The sequence below is a fragment of the Myodes glareolus genome, chromosome 9, assembly GCF_982192425.1.
Source record: "Myodes glareolus chromosome 9, mMyoGla1.1, whole genome shotgun sequence".
Classification (NCBI taxonomy): Eukaryota; Metazoa; Chordata; class Mammalia; order Rodentia; family Cricetidae; genus Myodes; species Myodes glareolus.
This window is the reverse complement of record NC_142034.1, coordinates 7,784,809-7,800,577: the sequence shown is the minus strand read 5'-3', so window position 1 is coordinate 7,800,577 and position 15,769 is coordinate 7,784,809. Positions and strand designations below refer to the sequence as shown.

General features: G+C 49.2%; 1 protein-coding gene across 3 annotated transcripts in view; it reads left to right on the top strand.

Annotated features, from left to right (window-relative positions):
• Positions 1-15,769, top strand: part of Dnai2 (dynein axonemal intermediate chain 2) — a 36,123-nt gene that overhangs the window by 8,025 nt on the left and 12,329 nt on the right. For all 3 annotated transcript variants that reach the window (XM_048446166.3, XM_048446167.3, XM_085696007.2), the window contains exons 3-8: positions 1,140-1,301; positions 2,208-2,329; positions 4,720-4,862; positions 6,693-6,806; positions 11,673-11,812; positions 13,530-13,652. In XM_048446166.3, coding sequence (XP_048302123.1) covers positions 1,140-1,301; positions 2,208-2,329; positions 4,720-4,862; positions 6,693-6,806; positions 11,673-11,812; positions 13,530-13,652 — 804 coding nt within the window. The remainder of the gene's footprint in view (positions 1-1,139; positions 1,302-2,207; positions 2,330-4,719; positions 4,863-6,692; positions 6,807-11,672; positions 11,813-13,529; positions 13,653-15,769) is intronic.

Here is a 15,769-nt window from a genome sequence, read left to right as displayed (position 1 = left end):
GAGGTGATGGCTAACTGTGTGGAGATGAACCTCAGTAGAGTTGCTGAGCACTCCAGAGAGCCCTGGGTTCCGTCCCAAATGTGATCCAGGCGTGGTGGTGCACATTTTTAATCTCAGCACTCAGAAGGCAGAGGCAGGTGATTCTGAATTCAAGGTCAACTTGATTGACACATCTCGAGTACCAGGCCAGCTATGGCCACATAGTGAGAACCTGTCTCAAAAGAGACAAATAAAATCAAGTCTGGCAGTATATGCTTATAATCCCAGCCCTCTGGAAACAGAGGCAGGAGGATCAGAAGTTCAAAGTCATCCTTAAGCTACACAGTTTGAGGTCCACCTGGGGTACATGAGACCCCGCCTCAAATATAAAATGAATGGATAAATGGATCTGAGGGTTGTGAAGGGTGTGAGGAGTGGGGGGAGTCAAGAAGGCAACTTTGGCTGAGGAAACTGTCCTGCCTGCTACCCAGAATGCACTCGGCAAGCCTGCGCTCTGACTTGCAGTTGATTTGCAGTCTCTGTGATGCTAAAGGATGGAGGATTAATCATTGCTAATACGATAGCTCCCAGGACCCAGGATGGTTGGCTGGACTCCTGGGCCTGTTCCAGATAAAGTTAGATGCAGTGGTGGCACACGCTCTTAATCCCAGCACTCAGGAGGCAGAGACAGGTGGATCTCTGTGAGTTCGAGGCCAGCCTGGTCTACAGAGCAAGTTCCAGGACCAGTTTCAAAGCTACAGAGAAGCCCTGTCTCGAAAAAAAACAACAACAAATAAAAGATAAAGACAGAACTGGGTTTTCTGTGACCACCATTGCCCCCTGCAAAGCTGTCAGCATAGTGCTGCTGAACCACATAGGGCCAGCCTCACTTTGTTTGTTTGTTTGTTTGTTTCAAGACAGGGTTTTTCTGTAGCTTTGGAGCCTATCCTGGAACTAGCTCTTATAGACCAGGCTGGCCTCCAACTCACAGAGATCTGCCTGCCTCTGCCTCCCTAGTGCTGGGATTAAAGCCATTCACCGCACCCCTTCCTCAGCACTGCCTTAAGAGCTCAGGGTGCCATTATCCCGGGATCTGGGTTTGCGGAAATGACTGACTACTTAGACCTGTGACCTCTTCTCATCTCTGGTTCTCTGTTTAGGCCAACACGGAGAGGTTTGAAATGGAGAGCTGTGGGGTTAATCACATCGAGGGGGGCTGGCCCAAGGATGTGAACCCCCAGGAGCTGGAACAGACCATCCGCTTCCGGAAGAAAGTGGAGAAAGACGAGAACTACATCAATGCCGTCATGCAGCTGGGCTCGGTCAGGCTCCCCCCAGCTCCAGCTGTCTGACACCAGCTCCCCTTCCTCGGACTGTGCCCAGGCTGTGCATAGCCCCCCGTAGACTCCCATAGCTCCCAGCCAGGGAATGGGGAACCTCACTGCTGGCCATAAAAGTTTTAGAGAGTCTAAAATGCTGGAAGAGGGCTGGCAAGATGGTTCAGTGGGTAAAGGCCCTTGTCACCAAGGCTGACCACTTGAGTCCGAGCCCTAGAATTCATGTGATAGCTAGAGAGAACTCACCCCTGTAAGGTATCCTCTGACCCCCACACATGTGCAATGGTGAGACTATCTTCCCCAAACACAGGCACACACAATAATAATTAAATAAAATGCAAGGAGCCCCTTGGGTAAAGGGTACCCCAAAAGAGCCTATCAATCAGTCAGTAATGCTCATTTATGCACCGAACTAATTTTAAGTCTCAGTCAGACACGGCAGAGGCTGCAAGTTAAATCTCACATGCCTCCTGCCCCCAAAGAGTTTGTAATTCGCTCCAGGAGTCCAAGACAGACAGACACACAGACTTTACCAGATACTATCAAAAGGAACCCTGTCAGAGACAGGGATTGCCAATTTGCTGCATAAGGAGGAGATTTCCTGATGAAGGAATCAAAGAAGTTCCCAGGAAGGGTGTTGGGCTAGACCTTGCTGAACATCAGAAATGACAGGGAAGGCCTCTGGGTGGTTTGTCCTTGACATAAGTGCTATATGGGCCATGCTCGCATGCCTGTGTCCCCAAGAACCAACTGTCACTCTTGGGAAGTGATGCCTCTCCCATGAAACAAGGGCAGGGACCACTGCACACTTGTCCATCTCCGGCTGCAGGACAGCCCTGCTGGGCTGGGACAGAGCTCTCCTCACAGCTAAGAACTCTGGGTTCTCCACAGATTATGGAGCATTGTATCAAGCAGAACAACGCCATTGACATCTACGAGGAGTATTTTGATGATGAGGAGGGTGTGGAGGTGACTGAAGAGGCCCCTTCAGCCAAGACCATCAATGTCTTCAGGTAGCTCCGGAGGGTGGGGTGCCGGGTCCCCTCAAACTGGATTGACAGGTGGCCTGCCCGATGAGGATGCTGGGAACCAAACTCAGGCTCTCTACAGGGATCTGATACCCTCTCTGGCCCACACAGGCTCCAGGCAGGCGTGTGAGGCACATCTATACATGCAGGCAAAACGCTGGTACACATGAAATAAACAAGTCTTTTGAAAAGTAATTGACTTTAGCTTTTCACATGGTTTTAGGTCCTCAGCAAAGCTGAACAGAAGGGCAGAGAGCTCTCACGTCACTCCCACACGAATTGCACAGCAAACCCGGAATTTCTCTCAAGCCAGTGTAATGCTTCACTCCTGTAGTCCTAGCACTCAATAGGCTGAGACAGGAGGATTGAGAGTTCTAGGCCAGTCACAGGAATATCAGGAATTCAAGGTCATCCTCAGACTCTGATACTTAGTACATCCTGGGATGCATAAGATCTGTCTTTTAAAAAAAAAAAAATCAAGAGCCAGCTAACCGATGGACCAAATCTCTGCTATGCAGAAGCCGTGGTTTCCATTAGGGGGCACTCTTGGGCCTCACAGTCTGGATTTGGACCGAGCTCCAATGCAGAGCATATTTTCACCACCCTAACAAGTCCTTACTGCTTTCCCTATTCATCCTCCTGCCCCCCAGCTCCTGGTACCCACTGATCTCTCCGTCACCGCCAGTGTCCACACTCCGCACAATGCCGTACACTCTGTGGCCCAGCTAGTCTGCCTTCTTCCTCTCACCAGCGGTCTTGTTTCTTTGAATCTTTTCTTCCCCCCTCGCTTCTCCTTCCCTCCTTCCCCCCTTTTCCCCTTTTCTTTATTTCTATGACAGGGTGTCCTGTAGCTCAGGCTGGTCTAGACTCACTATGCAGACAACACTATTCCTGAATTCCTGATCCCTCTGTCTATCTCCGAAGTGCTGGGATTATAGCCCATGTTTTATGTGGGGATCAAAACAGCTTCATGCATGTAGGCAAAGGCTATCAAGTCCCTAGATCCCCCTTTTGTTTGGTTAGGACCGGGGTCAGGGTTATTGGCGTGTGCTGTCATGCCTAGCTGGACAGGAGTTTTGAACTCATTTGGGCGAAGACCAAGTAGTGAAGTGACTGGATTCCTCTTTTATGCTGATAATCATGGAATCGGGCTCCCAGTCAAAACTTTCATCAGGTAAAAGTGTTAAACTAGGCCAGCATGGCAGCACATGCCTTTAACCCCAGCATTTGGGAGGCAGAGGCAGGAGGATCTTTGATTTGATTTACACAGTGACTCTTAGGCCAGCCAGGGCTAGCCAGTGAGACCCTGTCTTTAAAAAGAAAAAAGAAAAGAAACGTGTTAGACTCCAGCTCGTCGTGGTGACACATGGAAGTGTTGTAAGGGGCTGCGGGCAGGCCTGCTTTTTGCCTCACCCGGCTCCCGCACGGCTAGCTTAGCCCCAGAAATAATAACACACAAATTGTATTCATTTAAGCACTGCCTGGCCCATTATCTCTAGAGAGTTAGTTACTGACTAACTCTCATATCTTGATATTAACCCATTTCTAATAATCTGTAGCACCACGAGGTGGTGGCTTACCGGAAAAGATTCAGCATGTCTGACCTGGTGGCTGGCTCCATGGCGTCTGCCTCATAGTCCTCTTCCCAGCATTCTATTCTGTTTACACCGCCTACCTAATTTTCTGTCCTATCAAGGGGCCAAGGCAGTCTCTTTATTGACCAATGAAAATAACACAATAGACAGATAACCCTCCTCCATCAATAGAAGAATCAGATCAGTCAGGGCTATACAGGTGCTGGCTTGCTGAGGCCACAGCCTGTGTTGGTGTGCCCTAGCATGCATGTACAAAGCCCTGGGTTCGATCCCCGGTACCTTACAACCTGGGTGCATTGGTGCATGCCTGTACTCTCAGAACTTGGGAGGACCAGAAATTCAAGGTTATCCTCGGTTCAAGGCTAGCCTGGAATACATGAGATCTTGCCTTGAAAATAGATATATTATTAGCCTGAATCTCACTCATTTGCATCCCTGGCTGTTTCCTCTAGGTGGAGCCATTGGGACTGGCTTTCCATTTAAGGGAGTCTTGTCAACTTTGGGGTTTCTTTGGGTTTCATCTTCGTCTAATCTATCTGTCTGTCTGTCTATCTATCTGAGACAGGTCTATCTACTCTGTAGCCTAAACTGGCCTCTAGAGTTGTGGATTGCAGGCAGGAGCCACCCACCGTCCAGCTTTAACCTCGGAACATCATTTCCAAAGAGCATGTGTTTGCTTAGATCTACTTGGATTATTTTGAAAAGGAATGTGATAGACATAGATTTTGGGTGGAGGGGACCCTACCCTCCAATCCTCTGCCTTCCCTGCTCTCCCTCCAGGGACCCTCAGGAGATCAAGCGGACAGCCACACACCTCTCCTGGCACCCTGATGGCAACAAGAAGCTGGCGGTGGCTTATTCCTGCTTGAACTTCCAGCGAGCCCCTGTGGGCATGAGCCACGAATCCTATATCTGGGACCTGGGTAAGGAAGAGGTGGTTCTACTGGCCAGGGAGGACTGAGGGGCCAGGCCAGAGGCCAGCAAGACTCGAGGAGCTGAGAATAGAAACAAGGGGTGCTGTCTGATGTTTTATTCTTTTGTTTTTTTGTGGGGCCCACAGCCCAGCTCCCAAATAAATCACACCCATTTATTCTTAGCTATGAATGCCAGACTGGCCTTAGCTTGGCTTGTTTCTTGCCAGCTTTGCTTAAATGATCCTAACTTCCTTAGCTGGCTGTGTAGCTGGGTGGCCCCCAGTGTCCTCCTCTCCTTGTTCTTTTGCTCCTTCCTCTTCCTTCTCTTTCTATTTATCCTCTCTGCCTGCCAGCCCTCAGGTCCTTGCTCCTGCCTCGCTATTGGCTGTTCAGCTCTTTATTTAGGCTCGTCAGGTGTTTGAGACAGGCAAAGCAGCGCAGCTTCACAGAGTTAAACACACGCAGCATAAATAAAAGCAGCACACCCTAAAATGATATTCCCCAACAAGGGATCGAAGGCACACTGTCAGGGGCACCAGGGGCAGGGGAGGGCTCTTGTCTCTTCCCTGTGTGGGAGCAGACAGGCACATCTCCACAGATCCAAACCACAGCCAGAAAGTTCCCATCCACTCTACATTTGCCTTCCGCCCCGAGCATGGATTGCACAGCCTTGTGAGTGTTAGGGTTGCTAACTCCAGATTGTTAATCTGCGGCATTAAGACCTTTAGGCAGCTCATCGAATTCTGACAGCTGCCCTCACCCAGCTGGCTCCAGTTTCAACCCTGGTCCTCTGACCTGGGTGGAAGAAATTGACAGAGTAGATTTTTAAAAAAGAGTAGATATTGTTTGTGGGGAGGATGTACGTGTCGTGTTGCACACGTGGAGGTCAGACAACAATTTTGTGCGGTCATTTCTCTTCCTCCTCCTCTATCTGGTCTCCGAGGACTGAACTCCGGTCACCTCAGGCTTGGGCAACAAGTGCCTTTCTTTACCTACTGAGCCATCTCACCGGCTCCAAGAGTAGACTTTATATAAAACATCAATGCCATTAATTCATGGACCCAGGGACTTGGAGCTGGCTGAAGTAGCAAAGGCACGAAGAAAAGACAAACACAGACAGACACACTGGAAGGCTGAGGCGGGCGGTCTGGACTCTCGGCTGCAGAAGTCGCAGTACTGAGGAAGCTCGGTCTTTGTGGCATAGAGTTGAACAGAAGCACGGGGTTATCGCACACAGCTGAACAAGGGTACGGGTTAGCATGCACAGATAAGCAAAGTGGTAGGGTCATTGTACACAGCCAAACCAAGGAGGCAGGGTTAGGGAATCTCGGTAGGAGCCATCTCTGTAGGCGAGCTGTCCTCAGTTTGTAAGTGTCTAGTGAGGAGAAAGTTATGGTAGCTATGTTCTGCACGCTCTGTCCACGTCCATTCTAAGTCAGCCGAGGGAAGGGTACCGTTTCCCTCTGAGCCTCCCCGCCTCCGCCACGTGGGATGAGGGTTGAGTCATCCTCCCTGGGGTTCTTGGCATGACTGTGCCTGTGTCAACAGCACACACACACACACACACACACACATACACGCACACACACTCAGGATTTCACTCACTCAGACTTCCTCCACTCCTTCAGCCTTAGGATAAAAATTTTATTTCATACCAAACCTGGGAAATGGATTAGAGCTGGGATTTAATATACGAACACACATCCCAATCCTGATTCTCTCCCCCTAAATAAAGGCACTAGCCAAGATTCAGGCAAAAGAGCCCATCGGCCGAACTGGTCGGCCCTGCCCTTTCTCTGTGTTGGCCTAATGGATTTTTTTCCTCCCTCTTTATTTTAGAAAACCCCAACAGACCAGAAATTGCCCTGAAACCATCTTCTCCTCTTGTCACCCTGGAGTACAACCCCAAGGATTCCCACGTGCTCCTAGGGGGTTGCTACAATGGGCAGATAGGTAAGGAGACTCCCCTGCCCCCACCAGCAGCCAGGCAGGATGCCGCTAACCCACAGGGCCACCAGGGCTCAGTCTGGACTTAGCAGGCGGACCATTTGGGAGGCTAACACTGCAGTCCCCTGGGAGTCAAGGTTTGCTGACACTTTGGGCTAGCCACCAGTCATACTCATTCAGGTAAGTCTAACACTAACTAGCCGGCAGTAAGAAGGTTTGAGAAATTATAATTCAGGCCAGGGAGATTGTTGCCTTTAACAAAATCTCAGTTATTTGATTTTACCAATAAAGACTTTGGAGCCAAATGCTGGGGTGAACGCCTGCTAATTCAGAGAGGAAAAAGCATCGGGCTACCCCTCCTTCTCAGTGGAAGCCTCCTGCCTTCTCCAACCAGACTTCTCAGACTGTCCCCCTTTTACTTCCTGTGCGCCTCTCTATCCATTCTCTTGACTCCCTCTTACTCTCTATGGTTTTTTCCTTAATAATCCTCTGTTTGCTCCCTGTCAACCGGTTGCTTGCTTTGCCTCTTGACCTACGGTTGACTTTATTTAATCCTGTTTACAATATTCAAGCAGAAAGCTCTTGGATTAAAGATGTATACTAGGGTTGAGCCACACCACAAACAGGTTTTTCCAGTAAATAATGGAATCTCAGGGCTCCCAGTGTGATCAAATATCCGGCAACCATTGGCTCCATTGGTAAGGGTGCCTGCCACTGAGCCTGATGACCTAAGCTGACCTGTGTGACCCCCCCATGGTGGACAGAGAACAGCTGTCCTTTGACCTTCACATGTATGCCACAACACATATGCGGCCACGCACGTCTACATGCATAACAAATAAGTACAGCGTAGGGGCTTTGCTTGCTTGGTTGGTTTTTGGTTTTTCAAGACAAGGTTTTTCTGTGTAGCACTGGTTGTCCTGGGACTTGCGTTGTAGACCAGGCTGGCCTGGAACTCAGAGATTCACCTGCCTCTGCCTCCCAAGTGCTGGGATCAAAGGCGTGCGCCACCACTAGCCCAGCAAATCTAGTTTTTGTTGTTGTTGTTTTAAAGCTCAGATAAACTCAAGGACCAGGGTCGGTCATGAGAGGGCCGTTGTGGAGTCAGTCCCGTCTAGGAAGAGCGGTCTGGAAAATTATGTGGAATGAGCCTGGGTGACGCTGGGTTTGCACATGCCATCGGGAAGCATCGCCTCCTGTATTAGCTACAGCTGTGACACAGCATCCCGGGGAGAGACAAACAAGGGAAGAGAAGAGAAGGAAGGTCCCTGAGGGAGCAGTCCATCATGGGGGGGGGGGAGCATGGCAGCTGGTCCCTGGTGGGGGAGGAGCTTGCAAAAGGGGCTTCACATGGTGGGCTCACCAGGAAGCAGAGGGCTTGGACATTAAATAAGACTGTCCCCCGCTACAACACACTTCCTCCAGCTAGGTCCCACATAAACACCTGGGGATGTATATTTATTTACGATTCCTTTTCCTAAAGTCCCAATGATAAACCGAGGCACAATCTGGGACATTTATCGGGCTTCCTTAAGGAGCACAGGATTTCCCAGGGGTTTGGGTGCTCTATGCTCTTTCTCCCAACAAGCCACACCTGGAAAGCTGTTACCCAGCAGGGTGAGAACTTCCCCCATAGCTTCATAAAGAAAGCCATATGTTTCCCTGCCATATTATCTGTTGTCTGAGCCCTAAGCACCACAGCCAAGCTGCTGTCGTGACTTATTCAGCAGCCCTGCTCGCTCATTATTCATGACCCCATTCAGTGGCCTTTCATACTGGCTCGGATCAGCTCAGCCCAGGGGTCCGGCTACCATAGCAAGGAGACTCCAGCTGTGTCACCGGGATCACAGAGCGCATCCTGGAGCACTGTTTTGTAGAGCAAGTTCCTCTTGGAACATTTCTGGGCCAGGCCAGGCCAGGGTCAAAAGCCTTAGACCTGGGGGCTCCTAGGACAAAACTGACGGGCAAGTAAGTATGGTTCTTGGTTTACAAAATCATCTTTCCAAGAAATGGCTCTTGAGTAAGTATGTGGGCCCTTGATGGCTCTCAGGAGGAAGGGAAAGCCAGACACTTCAGGGCAGGAAGCAGCAGGCTATATCCCTTTGTTGGCACAGCACAAAGGTGGTGTGTGGGTGGGGTTTCACAGTAGAAACCTGAGCGTGCCTGTGAGTTTTCTTTCTTTTTAATTTTATGTGCATTGGTGTTTTGCCTGTGTGTATGTCTTTGTGAGGGTGTTGGATCTTCCGGAACTGGAGTTCAGACAGTTGTTACCTCTGCGGGTGCTGGGAATTGAACCCAGGTCTTCTGGAAAAATAGCCAGTGCTCTTAATCTCTGAGCCATCTCTCCAGCCCTGTTTCTTTTTAAAAACTTCTTTTGGGATTTTTGTTTGTTTGTTTTTTGGTGTGTGTGTGTGTTGGGGGTAATGTCAGAGCAGACCAGATGAGGGCATCAGATCCCCTGGAGCTGGATACAGGCATTGTGAGTTGTCCATTGTGGGTTCTAGGCACCAAGATCCATCTCTGCTAGAGCAACAAATGCTCCTAACCACTGGGTCACCTTCCAGCCCTGTCGTTTTTATCATTTAAATGTTGTTCATGTGTGTGTGTGTCTGTGTGGGTATGCATACCTGCATGCAGGCACCTCAGGAGGTCAGAGGCATCAGATCCTCTGCATCTGGAGTTACAGGGAGCCATGAGCCATCTGATGTGGAAGCTGGGATCAGAACTCTGGTTCTCTGTAAGAACAGCAAACATTCTGAACCAATGAGCCATCTCTCCAGACCTCTTTTTTAACTTTTAATTTACATTTTAAAAATGTGTTATGTTGGAGGGTGTGGTCCTTTGGATATCATTGGCCCCCATAATCTCTGGGAGTGGTACCATTAGGAGGTGTGGCCTTGTTGGAGTGGGTGTGGCTTTGCTGGGGGAAGCGTATCACTGTGGGGCGGGTTTCTTATGCTCAGGATACTGCCCAGTGTTCAGTTGTCTTCCTGTTGCCTACAAGATGCAGCAGTCTCAGCTCCAGCACCATGTCTGCCTGCGGGCTGCCATGCTCCCCATCATGATGATAAGGGACTAAACCTCTGAAACTGTAAACAGACCACCCCAATTCATTGTTTTCTTTTTTTCTTTTTTTTTTAAAGATGTATTTATTTATTTTGTATACAACATTCTGCCTCCATGTATGCCTGCAGGCTGCAAGAGGGCACTAGATCTCTTTACAGATGGCCGTGAGCCACCATGTGGTTGCTGGGAATTGAACTCAGAACCTCTGGAAGAGCAGCCAGTGCTCTTAACCTCTGAGCTATCTCTCCAGCCCCATTGTTTTCTTTATAAGAGTTGCCATGGTCATAGTCTCTTCACAGTAATAGAAACCCAACTAAGAGGGATTCATGTATATCACGCATGCCTGTAGAGATCAGAGGACTTCTGGACAGAGGTGGTTCTTTACTCCCATGCGGATCTCAGGGGTCAAACTCAGGCTATCAGGCTGTAATGGGCTCCTCTCCCTGAGGAGCTGTCCCACCAGCCCTTTGTTTATTATCATTCATTATTAATTCTTTCTAGATTTATTTATGTTGTGGACCATGTGTTTGCCTAGTTAAAAGGTAATGAATCCCCTGGAACTGGATTCACAGATGGTTGTGAGCTCCCAGGTGGGTTCGGGGAATCAAGCCCAGGTCTTCAGGCTTTGTGATAAGACCCTTTGCCCACAGAGCCATCTCTCCAGTCGCCCCTCCGTGAGCTTCTTGCAGCACGGTGTCCATGCAACAGGGCGCTCTGCCCATTTTCCCACCTCAGGGCCTCTGCTTGTGTCTCCCCTGCCTTGGATCCTTTCTTCACCTCTCGCTTGATGAGCCCTACCCTCCACCTTAGCTTTCCGCCACCTTCCCCTGCTGATCTTCCCTGACCAGTCCAGCTTCTCTACCTCCCATCCCCGCACCTGCCTCTCCCAGTACCAAACCTGGTCCACTCCCAGGAGCTTCACCAGGGCGTAGAAGGGTCTCAGAACATGGCTGGGACGCAATGGAATGAATGAAGCCTGAACTCCAGGAGTCTATGCACAGATTGTGTGGGACTGGTAGAGAGTGTAGGCTGGTTTGAATGTTTGAATGTAGCCCTGATTCTCAAATTTCAAACTCAGAGAAACAACATTCCTCCAGTTCAGTTCCTTACTGGGGAAGGAATCCCATCACACACACACACACACACACACACACACACACACACACACACAAAACCAACCCCCAAACACAGCTCTCGCCTCAAAGGGAAATGAGAGACAGTTCTAGAGTTAAATATGAATGAATGACCATGGTCTGGAAGCATGGATGGGTTACACCAGATACTAAGTAACAACGTGACAATGGTTTCCCGAAGTTCTTAGAGCTCAACTGAAAACCACTAACCACTGCTTTTTTCAGAGGCAGTGGCAGAGTCACGGGTGACAGCCCAAGTCTGTAAACCCAGCACTCCCGAGGTACAGACAGGAGACTCAGTAGTTCAAAGCCATCCTTAGCTATAGAGTGAGGCCAGCCTGTGTCAAGGAACCAAAACCAAAGCGAATGAATACTGACCTCCCACAGCCAAATATCAGTGAAAATAACAGGCAGGCAGATTATAACAGTCCAGGAAGCCTGTTACAGGCCTCACACGCTATCCCATGACATTCTTCTTTTGACTAATTTTGTTTATTTTGAGACAAAATCTCACTATGTAGCCCTGGCTGTTCCAGAACTCACTATGTAGACCATGCCGGCTCCAAACTCAAGAGTTTCAACTCTCCTCGGTCACAGAAAAGCTGTGCTGCAGGCTTGGTCGGTTTGCTTTTCTGGGAACTTGAGTTCACAGCTTCCTCTTCTCCCCCGTCAGCCTGCTGGGACACCCGGAAGGGCAGCCTGGTGGCAGAGCTGTCCACCATCGAGTTCAGCCACCGAGACCCAGTGTATGGCACCATCTGGCTGCAGTCAAAGACAGGCACCGAATGCTTCTCAGCATCCACGGATGGGCAGGTACCACCTGGCTGGACCCTGGAGAGCAGAGGAGGGCCCACGAGAAGCATCCAGAGAGCATTGCCTTGCATTCTGTTTTCCATCGTTGCTTTATTGTGCAATGCAGGGGCTGGAATCCAGGGCCTTGTGCATGGGAGGTGTTCTACACCTGAACTACACCTCCTGCCCTCTCCTTTTAAGAAAGAAGGGGGGGAGAAAGGAAGGAGAGAAAGAAAAGGAAGAAAGGAAGAAAGAAAGAAAGAAAGAAAGAAGGAAGGAAGGGAGAAAGGGAGGGAGGGAGACAAGAAAGAAAGAGAAAGACAGAAAGACGGACAGAAAGAAAAAAAAGAAAGAAAAGGAAAGGAAGGAAGGAAGGAAGAAAGAAAGAAAAAGAAAGAAAAAGAAAGAAAGAAAGAAAGAAAGAAAGAAAGAAAGAAAGAAAGAAAGAAAGAGAGAAAACTTGTTTGGGGCAATAGTGTGTGTCATGGTGCCTATGTGGGTACCAGATATTAAACTCAGGTCTTCAGGCTTGGAGCAAGCACCTTTACCTGCTGTGCTATCTCATGGCCCTAAGTTCTCTCTCTTTAACACTAAATAGTAAACAATTCCAAAGAGACAAGGGCAGTCTCTGAGATGCCTCCTCTAACCAGAGCCTCCCAGCCCCTCCCTGTGTCATTTTTCTGTGTCTTCCCTGAGAGATGCTCTCTGTATAGTCAAGCAAACATCTCTCTCTGTTCTTCCTCCCCATCTTTTTCTTCCTTTCTCTCTGTTTGTTTTTGTTTTGAGACAGGGTTTCTCTGTGTAGCCCTGGCTGTCCTGAAACTCACTCTGTAGACCAGGCTCAATCTCTCGAACTCAAGAGATCCACCTGCCTCTGCCTCCCGAGTGCTGGGATTAAAGGTGTGCACCACCACCAGTGCCCGACCTGCCTCCCCCATCTTGCACACTTTACACCTGTCTGCACCCTGCTGTGTTCCCTGAGCCTACTCAGCAGCCACTTCAAATTTAATGAAGCGTGATTCTGTGCCTGGTGACAGCTTAGTGTAGGTTTATTATGATCTGTTTAAGATTTTACATCTTGTTAGTGTCAGAAAAGGAGTGTGTGTTTGCACCCATATCTTTGTACACGTACACAGGCAAACCTATAGTGTATATTGCTGGCAGTGAGAATGCTAGCCTGTTTTAGTTGTTGGTGATGTTTTTTGTTTTGTTTTGTTAGGGTTAGGGTTTTGTTTTGTTTTGTTTTTAAAATGTATATAATGTTCTGCCTGCATGTATGCCTGCAGGCCAGAAGAGGGCACCAGATCTCATTGCAGATGATTGTGAGCTACCATGTGTTTGCTGGGAATTGAACTCAGGCCCTCTGGGAGAGCAGCCAGTGCTCTTAACCTCTGAGCCATCTCTCTAGCCCTGCTTTGGTTGTTTTTGTTTTGAGATTGGGTCTCATGTAACCCAGGTTGGCCACAAACTGCTGAGCTTACTACCTCCACCTCCTGGATGTTGGGATTACAGGCACATATCACCATGCCTGGGTCCCATTTTCATCTTGGTAGATATTGCTATATGGGGGAGGGGGGCGGGAATGGGTCTTGTACCGGCATCTGAATTGTATAGAGTTTGCTTTTGTGTGTCTTAATAAATATGTCTGTCCTCGTTGGCCCCACATCCTTTGAGGCCCTGGATGGTTTGGGAGGCACAAGTCAAGGTCCTCAAGGTCTCGGTCGCCTTCCCACGTCAGGTCATGTGGTGGGACATCCGCAAGATCAGCGAGCCCACCGAGGTGGTCATCATGGACATCTCCAGAAAGGAACAGCTGGAGAACGCCCTGGGAGCCATCTCCTTGGAGTTCGAATCTACTTTGGTGGGTGTTTCTTGCTCTCTCTTCGTCATCCTCACTTGTGGGACTGTGGGCTGACCGGGCTGGTGTAGGAGATGTAGGGAGGAGGCCCCTTCCGGAGTCAGCCTTACTCCATGCGGAGACTTTACCGAGATGATCCAGCAGGGGGCAGCAGAGCACCTCCACGAAGGCCGCCACTCTCACTGGCTTGAGGCTGGCCTTTCTGAGCAGAAGCAAGCTTTAAAACCAGAAAAGCAAGAGTTTCAGGGGAAAGTCGCTAGCCAGAACCAGTATACACACTGCTTCGACATCATTTGAGGCCCTAGGCTTCCCTTCTTCAGGGGAAGAAAGAAGTGTTGGGGAAGGAAGGAGTAGCAGAAGAGTCCGGGAAACCAGAGCACAGACACGGTTAGGGCAATTCAAGAGATGGTATGGAAACCCCAGAAGCCAGGAATATTCTGTCTGTATGTATGCCTGCAGGCCAGAAGAGGGCACCAGACCTCATTACAGATGGTTGTGAACCACCATGTGGTTGCTGGGAATTGAACTCAGGACCTTTGGAAGAGCAGGCAATGCTCTTAACCTCTGAGCCATCTCTCCAGCAGAGGGCCAGTTTTTTAAAAAAGGCAAAACAACAACAAAACAGAAACAAGAGGGTTCAGTGGGTAAAGGCATTTAATGCACAAACCTGATGGCCCAAGTTCAATTCCTGGATCCCGCTGCAGAAGGAAACCAACTCCCAGATGTTGCCCTCTGACCTCTATGTATACATAGGATGCCATGGTATGCATGTACACACATGCCCCCTCACATACATCTTGTGATGATGATAATACAAATTTAAAAACTAGCCAGGTGCTGGAGAGATGGCTCAGCAGTTAAGATTACTGACTGATCTTCCAGAGGACCCGGGTTCAATTCCCAGCATGCACATGGCAGCTCACAGCTGTCTGTAAATCCAGTTCCTGGGCAAACTGACACCTTCACACCATTACCATAAAATAAAGTCAAATAAATCATAAAAAAATAAAAAGTATAAAAACTCACTAGGCGGTGGTGATGCACACCTTTCATCTCAGCACTGAGGAGGCAGAGGTAGGTGGATCTCTGTGAGTTCGAGCCAGCCTGATCTACAGAGCAAGTTCCAGAACAGTCAAGGCTATACAGAGAAAAAATAATACTAAATAATAATACTAAAAAATAAAATAAAATAAGTCAAAGTTGAAGCCAGAAGCAGAAGAATCATTGAAAATTTGAGACCAGCTGGGTCTAAATAGTTCTAGGCCAGCCAGAAGTACATAATAAGACCATGTCTCAAACATAAAAACCCAAAACCAATAAAATAAAGCACAAAGCTTGAAGTTTAACAGAGCAGTCGTGAGAATGAACACTCAATAAATAAGGCGAGAAAACCACGTTTCCAGGTGGTTGCTGGCTTGGACTGGTCCCTCCTCTACATTTTGCCGAGGTTCAAGTTTGTCCCCCCATCCGTGCCTTGGGGGTGTCACTGTTTGCTTAGGGTCCTGTCACATCAGTCCTAGGACCGTGGGTGGCTCTGACCTCACACCTGCCCTGGGGATCCTCAGACACTGGCCAGACTTCAAGGCTGGGGTGATAAGGCAGAAGGCAAACCTACCGCCCTGCCAGCATGGTGTTGGAGGAGCCCCTGAACTCAGAGCCTGTCTGGCAGGGTTCAGTAAGACACTGTGCCCCAAAGCTGGAATTTCTAGGCCACATGCTATATACAGTGTCCCCTCTTCTCCATGCTTGTCCCTGAGTACCCAGCCTTTGCCAGACACAGGCAGCCGCCATGCTCCTTTGAGATCTTGATTTTATCCCTGCTTCCCCCCAGTCAAGAGGACTCTTGGTGACAGTAAACCGAGTGACCTGGCAGCACACGGTAAAGCTGGAGCCTGAGCCCCCCAGTTCTGATCCTGTCTCCACCCCAATGTGACTCCGGAGTTTTCCCGTCTCTCAGAGTTGAAGCACTTTATCAAGATGTGACATTTTATTTACCACTGGGACAGAGACAGAGCCTGGGTGGGCAGGAGCCCTGCCTCCTATGTTACCGATAAATATGAGTGTACTTCCTTGTAGCTGTGTGGGTTCTGCTGACTCACTTTCAGCATGGCTCTTCCTCA